We start from the raw sequence: 9,577 nt of genomic DNA on the forward strand, positions 1-9,577 counted from the left end.
GGCACTTTCTGCTTAGAAATCGGTGACAAGTCCATGACCCTGTGACCCCATTAAGGACCTTTCCTGTGATTTGTCCAGGACAGCACCTCCCGCCCCACCATGGGCCCGGGACATGCATCGTGTAGTGAATGTGGTGTTTGGGCAACGCGGGGGCTAAGTGGCAAGTGACCACCCTTCTCCTGGGGCCTTGGGTGGGGCTGGCCCAGCTGACCTCCTGGGGAAGGGGCTAGGCCACAGTGTCCATCCCTAGGGGCTGAAACGGGAGCAGAGGGGCCTTTTGGAGCCTGGTCCAGGGTCCCAGGGCTGTTCTTCCCACAGGCCCCGCCTTGGGGGCATGTTATTCCAGTTTACAAAAGCGGGGACAGGGTGGGGGGAGTGCAGAAAATGGAGAGGCAGGAGAAAGGCGTCTGCTGTTTTGTCTGTTTTTCGAGCCTTCTTGTCCCGGGGTTCCTGGCTGAGTCAGAGTTCTTCGAAGGCAAAGCGGAGCTCTTTTGAGGTCTCCCCAGAGGAGGCCCTGGGGGGGCTGCAGTCTCTGCAAGGATGTGCTGGCCCTGGGGACAAAGGAAATCAATTCTGGGTTCCCCTAGCAGCTAAGTGATCCGCGGCCCCAAAGCGATTTTCACAGCCCGAGATGCCCAATTGTATTTTCCAGCTCATTAACCCTGAGCACAAAGCGCCGTGTCCCCAGGCCCCAGCCCGGCTTCCACTCCAGAGCCCAGGCAGACTGGGATTCCACCCGTCCCTCCCCGCCTGGAGACCAAGCTGCCCATTGTCCCCGAAGGTACCGCCTGTTTATTCAGTCCCTTTGAACACTTCTCACACACTGTGGGCAAGCCTGGGAGAGCCCTGCTTCCCCCTGACACCCCCAGCCATGGTTAAAGGAGCCAGGCACCACAGCAGAGACTGGGATGCAAACTTCTCTAGTGAAGGTGCTGGGGTGCTCCAGGCGGGGCTGGGAGAAAGCCTTCCGGTGGGGAGCAGTGGCCCAGGAAGACCCCTCTGTCTCTCCCTCAGGTGGGGTTTGGAGTGTCTGCCTTCCCAACCCATACTACTGACCTGGCACCCATTCGTGGCGCATTCATCCATGGTCCTTGAGGGCAGGTCCCTTTAACAGTGAGATGGCTGGGGGTAGGGGGAAGCCTGGTACCTGGCAGCAACCAGTTTGGGCCACTTCTTCCTGCAGCGCCAGGAAAAGCAGTAAGGCCTCGAACTATGGAGGTCTGCCTTCTGCCTTCCCTCTCCCCAAAGGTGGAGGCTGCCTCAGGACTCCTGGCTGGGACACCAAGCTCCAGGCTGTCACTTTCTCCACGTGGCCATCATCCCTCTGCCCAAGTGCCATCGACAGACGTCCATGAACTTCCCAGAGTCCTCATAGTAGGTTTGCAGGTGACTTGGAGGTAAGAGGGGACCCGGAGCACCCCAGTCCCTCCACGTGCTTCCGGAATAAAACCCCGACTCACAGCCCAGGACCCACCCTCTCTCCCCAGGTCCCACCTTTCCCCCATGCCCACACTCCAACATAGGGCCTCCTGCTGCCCTGCATCTTCCTCTTTCCCTGCTGCTCCTACAAGTCCCTCCTCAGCCAGAGGGTCCTGACAAAGGGCTCTTCCCCAGAGAGACCTTCCATGTGCTTTGCGTTTTCCAAAAATGGCCAGAATAACACACGCTCTTTCATCCCCTAGACCAGTGATGGGCAACCTTTTGAGCTTGGTGTGTCACACTTCGCCAAAAAACTGAGCATAACTCAGGTAGTGTGTCACTTTGAGGAAAAAACATTATTTCGCGATATTTATAGTTTAAATAACATAAATGTTTCATCCTCGGCATGCGGCCGCCTCAGTGGCCGCGTGTCATCAGAAATGGCACTGACACGCGTGTCAGAGGTTCGCCATCACTGCCCTAGACTCTGGGTGGGCCGTTGTAACTCCTGGGAGGATGCTGATGGAGAGACACTAACAGCTTCTCAGGCTTCCATCTGGCTCGCTCCGAGCACCCTGGCTTCTCTTCTTGGAGCACTGAGGACCCTCCCTGGAGTCCCGTGGCCCCTCCTCTGAGCACCATGGCCCTGGCCTCTGCCCTCAACACCTCTCTTTTTCCAGCTTTCCCTTTCCTCCTCCCAAGTCAAGGCCTGTACAAAGGCTGCCTGCATGGCTCGCCCCCAGAATGGACCCTTAGCACTGCCTTGCTGGCCTCCCTATGCTTTCTGCTCCGAGTGATGCAAATGCACCAAAAATTGTAACTACATGGAGAAATAGAAAAGACTTTTTTAAAAATCTCTTTAAAAGATAACTGACCATTTAAACAAATGACATCGATCAGTGTGGGATTTATAACACATAGAAGTAAAAAGTCCGACAATAGCATCAGGCTCGGGAGGGAGAAATGGAGATCCCAGATACTATTGTAGAGTTCTTGTACTATATACAAAGTGGGATGATATCACTGGCAGGTATGTTGTGATAAACTGAAGATGTATACTGTCAACCCTAAAGCAGCCACTAAAATAATAATAAAAGAACTAAAGCTAAATAAGTCAACAACAAAGGAGATATGTTAAAGTAAAAAAATATTCAATTGATCAAAAAAAGAGAAAAGACTGAACGGAGAACAGATGGGAATTTATAAAATAATTAGTAAGGTCATGGGTTTAAACCTAACCATATCAATAAGCACACAAATGTAAATAGTCTAAATACCCAATTTTTAGAGAGAGAGGAGGGAGAGGGAGAGAGAGAGAAACATTGATGTGAGAGAGAAACATCCATTGGTTGCCTCCCACATGAACTTCGACCCAGGAAAGAACCCATTACCTGGATATGTGTCTTGACTAGGAATTGAACTATCGACCATTTGGTGCAAGGGATGGCTCTCAACCAACTGAGCCACACCAGCCAGGGCATGAAGAACTCTTTAAAGATAAAGACACAACTATGTTTAAAGTAAAAACACTAAAAAGAGAAACCATGCTAACGTGGTCAAAAGGAAACTGGAGTCTCTATTCTAATGTTAGACAAAGTTGACTTCAGAACCAAGAAATTAAAGCAATAAAGACTACTTTATGTTGATAAAGGAGTCAGTTTGTCAAGAGGGCCTAACATTCTTAAACATTTATGAACCTAATAATGAATGAAGTAAAAACAAATAGAACCATAAAGAGAAATAGACAAATTCACAGTTACTATTAAAGATTTCAATACCCCTCTCTCAATAACTGATGGAACAAGTAGGCAGAAAATCAGCAATGATACAGTGACAGGTGCATATCGACCAACTTGACCCAAGTGACACTTACTGACCCCCCCCCCCCCCAAGCAGGACAACAGAACATTGACTAATACAGGCTATATTTGGGGCCATAACACAAGTCTCAATAAATGTAAAAGGACTTATGTGAGACAAAGTGTGTTCTCTGACATGGAAGTAAACTGAAAATCAATACAGAAACATCCCGGGAAAATTCCCAAGTAAATACACTTTAATCCAGGGTCAAAGAGGAAATCAAAGGGGAAATTCATATTTGGAATTGAGTGAAAATGAAAACATATCAAAACTGTGGGATGCCACTAAAGCAGTACTTAGGGGGAAATTCATAGTACTGAATGTTATATTAGAAAAGAAGAAAGGGTTTGCTGTCATTTCAGGGGCACACCTGGGATGGGGATGGGCACCAGCCTGAGCATCTACAAGCCTCAAGAAGGACCAGCTGTGCCCAGCCTCCTGTCCACACAACACACCTGGCTGGCCTGCTCCTGGGCCCTGCTCTTTGTCCCACCTGGTAGCCAGGGACAGTGTGTAGGCTCCCTTTACACATGGGACATGGGTTTTTGAGCCCAAAGCCACCATATGACAGAAGTGGGGTCCCTTCTCACCCCTACCACCCCGTGCCCCACCTCCCCTCCCAGGGTCTCTTCTGGCCATCCCCCCATCCCCAGGGGCTGGAGATACTGGTGTGCTGGAGGCTGTTTGTGCTGAGCATTGGGTCTGTGTTCTCATGACCAACCCGCCTCTTTTCCCCCCAGGGACTCTGCCCCACCTGCATCCTTCCTCCCTCCTCTACTTCCCTGTGGTGCCATGCCAGAGAGAGGCTTGGTCAGCACCGGCCCAGCCTTGCTCTCTTCAGGAGAGTCAGACACTAATTCAGACACCCACAAGGAAGGGCAAGCCTGATGAAGGTGGGCACCCATGCCTGGCCCTGACACCCCATCCTTCCCTTTTGCCAGCCAGGCCACAGCTCAGGCACCCACTCACCCACCCAGACACCACCTTCCCAGAGTCCTGAGCGGATGTGGGGCAGGCTGGGCAGCTGGCTGTCATCCTTATTAAAATTCTTCTTCAAACACTCCCGTGAGTGGCCTGCTAAAGATAAACTACCAGGAGGGAGACCTTCAAAGAAAATGCTTTAATGATGCAATTATCTTCAATCAACTCAGAACATCTTTATTACATTAGTAAGGGGCAATCCATCTTGGAATATAGAAAGAGCTGATCCTGCAGCAGACACCAGGCCTGGCCCTGGAGCCGGTCTGAGGGCCCCTTTCAGCCTTGCTTCTACATTTGCATGGAGAAAAAAAAACTTTCTAATTGAATTTTTCTGGCTGAGCTAGACGGTTACACTGTCCCCCAAAGCTGGATTTCATTAAAGCAACTTTAGTTTCTCAAAAAATAAATATAAATGGATTTAGGTTGCTGTTTCTGTGTTCTGGGATATTAACAAGATAGGAAGTCGTTACCCGCTAAACCCATCTCATGATTTATTCTAAAACTCAAGGAGAGATTGCGGAGTGACGCCTCCTCTGTAGCACTCAGGAAGGTTTTAAACCAAAGATTGGACCAGTTTTGGAAAAAGAATCCGAGTAAGCACAGGTTTCTCTTCCGAGCCAGGTCCCCGGTCTCACGACGATTTCCCGAGCAAAAGCGGGGCGAAAGAGACAGAAGGTGAACCCAACACCCAGAGGCAGACTCCGCGTTCCTGACCAGGCGCCCCTCCAGGGTCCCCAGCCCGGCGTCGGAGGCGGGTAGGAGGTTGAGCCCAGTCGCCTCCCCCGAGGTCCCCACCGGCTGCTCCTAGAACCCGGCCGCGGGACAGGCAGTGGGAGGGGCGGCCCCTGACCCCGAGGACGCTCTGCCGCTACAGGTGCAGGAAAAGCACTCAGAGGCAAGGGCACCTCGGCCCTACTTCAAGGCGGTGGAATGGAGGAAGCCCAGTTCCCGGTCTGCGTGAGGGGTCCGTCAAATGGGCCCCCAGGGTGAGCAGAGAGCGCCTGGGCCCAAGTGGGCACGTGCCGAGGGTTCCAGCTTGGGGTTGGGGTGCAGCGGGAAGAACAGCCGGCGAGCGACGGAGAGACGACGAGGCGGGAGGCGCCTGGCGCCACGCTCTTCGCTGCGCAGGATCTGCGCGCGGTCAAGGGCGGGTGCTCGGACCACGACTTCGCCCCGTCGCGCCCGCTGTCCACTCTTCGGAGTGGGGAGGCTGGGGTCAGCTCCGGGTGCTCCCGGGGAGTCTCAGCAGCCCCCAGGACAGGAGGAGCGTGGGCCGGGCACGCAGCGCTCCGGGAGAAGGCGGCGGGCACAGCGAGAGCGCCGGGGCGCGCCAGGAGGGCTCCGGCCCGGGATGGACGCGCGGGTGCCAGGCGGCGGCCCCGCCCCCCCATCCTTTCCGCCCCCGGGGTCAGCAAAGCCAATGGACGCCTGGGCCATGCGACAGCGGCCAAGGCGATTGGACAGCGGCTCATGAAAAGGACACCGCCTTTTTATAGGGTACGGAGGGCGGGGTCGCCTCCGAGTCCCAGGCAGCCTGCCCCCGCGACGCGCCGGCCGGGCCCCGCAAGCCCCGCGCCCGCTGGCTTGCGCATGGCCCCGGCGTCGCTCGGCATGAACTCCCCTGGGCTCAGGACGTGTGGCGGGGACCGCGCGGGGCCCGGCCCGCTGCCCTTCAGTGTCGAGTCGCTGCTGGAGGCGCAGCACCGGCTGGGCCCGGAGCCCGCGGAGCCCCGGGAGGAGAGGCCGCGGGGCGCTGCGGAGTCCCGGGCCAGGTTCCCGCCGGCCGCCCGCTCGTCCTCCCCACGTAAGTGTCCCGTCGCACGGTCCCGGGCCGCGAGAGAGCCCGTCTGGGGCAGCTCGAAGGACCAGGGCGGGAGGGGCGCTGTCGCTTCTAACTTGGGAAAGTAACCAGCCACTACCCGCCCTGCCTTAGGGCCAAGAGAGAAGCCAGCCCACCCGGGCCCTCGGGCGCGCGCACGCCCCGCAGCCGTTCCCGCGCCCCACACAGTTAGCCTCTCGCTCTACCTGGGAGCGGAGGGGGCACCCCAAAGCCCTGAGGCTTCTTGGAGCCCCGGCCGTCCCCAGGACGGTGAACTTCCGCTTTGCCAAGCCCTCATCTCTGCGCTCCTCGCCGTTATTGAGGCGGCCTCCAGCACAAGCTTCTCGCCTCTCCAAGTGGGCAGAGTTCCCCTCCTCCCTGGGGTGCGGGGCCGTGGATTTGGGGAGCAAGAGCCCGAGTCCACAGTGGCCCGCCCCTACACGCACCGTCTCCCCGGTGCCTTGCTTATCTTACCCCCGTGGCATTTGGGGTCTCGTCGCCTCTGTGGGCGCGATCACAGAGCCGGGGAGGGGATCCAAGAGCGTCGGAAAGGGGAGCGCACAGCCGGCGTCTGAGTACCCAATGTGTGCTTCTCTTTCCTCCCAGGCGCCCCCAGTCCTCCACCCTGCACCCTCCGAAAACACAAGAACAACCGCAAGCCACGGACGCCCTTCACCACCGCCCAGCTGCTGGCGCTGGAGCGCAAGTTCCGCCAGAAGCAGTACCTGTCCATCGCCGAGCGGGCCGAGTTCTCCAGCAGCCTGAGCCTCACCGAGACGCAGGTGAAGATCTGGTTTCAGAACCGCCGGGCCAAGGCCAAGCGGCTGCAGGAGGCCGAGCTGGAGAAGCTGAAACTGGAGGCCAAGCCGCTGCTGCCCGCGTTCGCGCTGCCCTTCCCCCTGGGCACCCACCTTCAAGGCTCCCCGGGCGCTTATGGCGGTGCTGCGGGCACCCTGCCTCAGGTGCCAGGACTCTTCGCAGCGCCTATCACCGCTTACGGCGTGTATTACCTCTCCTAGGGGACTTGGGCACACGCCCTGCCAGGTGGTGGCCTGGGGGGCCGCAGGGGAGGGAGGCGCAGGACCAGGCGAGCTGCGCACCCCAGTCCTCCAGGAAAACCCCCTGCGTCCCGTTGGTCTTTTTTTGTTTTGCTTTTCAGGTTTTTGTTGTTGCTGATACAATGTTATAATTGATGCCTCAAGCCTATTTGTGGGTATCTGACAGCTATTTAAGGACTTTAAAAAAATCATGTTCATTCTAGACACTTCCCTGAAAGACAGTGAACATAGTTTCATACGTTGTCCTCGAAATGGGCCGGGTCGAGCTTCCTATTTTGTACAAGGCAGCCAATAAAGTATTCTGAAGTTTCCTCGGTGAGACCTCCCTCCCACGCCCCTGCTTCGGTAACGGGCTCCTCTCAGAAGGATTCGCCAGACTGTCTTGGGGCAGCAAGAAACGGATTCCCGCAAAAGAAATGAAAACAGTTTGGTGCCAGGACTGCTGAAATGAAGGGCACTGATTACTAACTAGGTGCGTTACCATCGTGGCAGAATGGAAACTTGCACTCGTAGTTTAGGGGATTTTTTCTGTATTTTTTATTAGAGCCTGGGGTAAGGTGCTGTCTGTGGACTGTGTGTCTGTGTATGTGTGGGATGTGGGGGTGTGTAGGGGTGTGTCCACGCAGAGAGGCAGGATGGCCACGGAGCTGCAGATGGGCATGGAGAGCATGCCCTGCCCGCTGGGCTCCCCAGGGATCCTAGACTGGTGCTAGGCTGGGGAGGAGGAGGAGTTGCTAAGGCTCAGGGTCCATACAAAGGGCATTGGCTAACTCGGCCAGGATGGCCAGGGACCTGCTGGTCATCCTGCTCTGCTTCTTTGCAACACGCTGTCAGTTCAGGTCTCCATGGCCCGAGGGAGGAAGGTGCCGGTCTGACCCTTCCTGAGGCTTCTCCCAGCTGCCTCAGCTCTACTAGGCTCTGCACTGAGACTGTCAAGGTGCCTGGGGCGGGTGGGAGCCCCCTGGACCCTTCAGCCTGATCCTCGCTGTGGGCAGCCCCCTCCCGCCTTCACCCTGCCTCCCAGGACCCGGAGGTGACCAGAGGGAGGGGAGGCCGGGCCCCTTTCCCTAGGTCGCTGGTGCTGCTCTCCCTGGGCCTGCCCGCTCAGTTTTACTCACTCAGGGGGCTGCTGAGGTGCTGCCCCATAGGGAACAGCCACGGAGAAGTGGAGAAGTCCCAGAAGTAGTGATGACAGTGCACTAAATTGCCTATGACTGGCCATTATTCTCCCTGTGTTTCTGGAAAATGATAATTCACGATGGATTTTAAATGGAAACTAACCCAATTCTTGAAGTAGAAGCTGCTGGAAATGAAGGCTGATAATGAGAGAGGCATCACATTCCACACTGCCATCCCTCCCAGGCCTGTGCCCATGGGGCTGAGCTGTTTAAACTCAGAGCCCAACTCCAGACAGGGTCTTCAAGGACAGACCCACCCTGTAAATACACCAGAGAAGGCGGTGGGCCGTGGCACAAAGGGAGCTTGAGAGGGGCTGAAGGGCCTGAGAGCCATGACCCATGACCTGACCTGACCTGACCCATGTGCCTTATGCCTCACAGAGCATAGTCGTTGCTTTTTAAGGCTACTCAGAACCTTGACCCTCTTCTCACATCTGAGTTTTGTGTTTTTTTTAAGTATACTTGTATTGATTTCAGAAAGGGAGAAGAGAGAGAGAGAGACATCAGTGATGATAATCATTGATCAGCTGCCTCCTGCACACTGGGGATCCAGCTGCAACCTGGGCATGTGCCCTTGACTGGAGTCGAACCTGGGACCCTTCAGTCTGCAGGTCGATGCTCTAGCCACTGAGCCAAACCAGCTAGAGCACATTAGAGGTTCTTAAAAGCACCCCAACCCTACGAGAGAGGAGGCCTCTGGAGGGAGGCTCTGCAGGCGGTCCCCATTCTGCCAGGTCTACCCCCATAGCCCGTATTTGATCAAAAGAGAGCTGACCCAATCGGGCCAAGCAACAGTGCTAGAGCATAAGGACTTGTTATAACTGGGCTCTTCAGCTCTCAACTGAACTGCTCTTTTAAAAACAAGATACATTTAAGAAAAGAAAAAAAAAAGAGAGCTGACCCATTGTTTCTGTCCACGGGCTACCTTCAGCATAGGTCTGTGTTCCACATGCCTGCCCAAACCTGCTTCTCCCTGCTGTGGCTCCCCATGCCCCTGCGGCGTGCTCTCTCCTTAGCCACCTGGTGACCATCGATGAGAGGACTGCAGACTCTCATCTGCTCTGTTCCTGCCAGGAAGACACCAGCCAGGCACTCGAGCTCTGTGCCAGCCCCTTCCCTCTGCCTGTGGCTGTCCTTCCTTGGGGAGGCTGACCGCCCTGCCCCAGGCGCCACCTGTCAGTCTTCTCTGTCATTGCCCTCTAAACAGGTTTGCTCAGAGCTCAGTAGAGGATGACCCAGGATCTCTCCAATAGGCACAAGTT

The 9,577-nt window shown here is 55.7% G+C and overlaps 1 protein-coding gene across 1 annotated transcript; it reads left to right on the plus strand.

The window, feature by feature from the left end:
- The first annotated feature begins 5,771 nt into the window (after window positions 1–5,771).
- LOC307112942 (homeobox protein MSX-3-like) lies at window positions 5,772–7,507 on the plus strand. The gene is made up of 2 exons (XM_079794104.1): window positions 5,772–6,064; window positions 6,686–7,507. Exons 1-2 carry the CDS (start codon window positions 5,851–5,853, stop codon window positions 7,096–7,098), a joined length of 627 nt encoding a protein of 208 aa, XP_079650230.1. The 5' UTR covers window positions 5,772–5,850; the 3' UTR covers window positions 7,099–7,507.
- The last annotated feature ends 2,070 nt before the right edge of the window (window positions 7,508–9,577 follow it).

The sequence above is a fragment of the Cnephaeus nilssonii genome, assembly GCF_951640355.1.
Source record: "Cnephaeus nilssonii genome assembly, chromosome: 16".
Lineage (NCBI taxonomy): Eukaryota > Metazoa > Chordata > Mammalia > Chiroptera > Vespertilionidae > Cnephaeus > Cnephaeus nilssonii.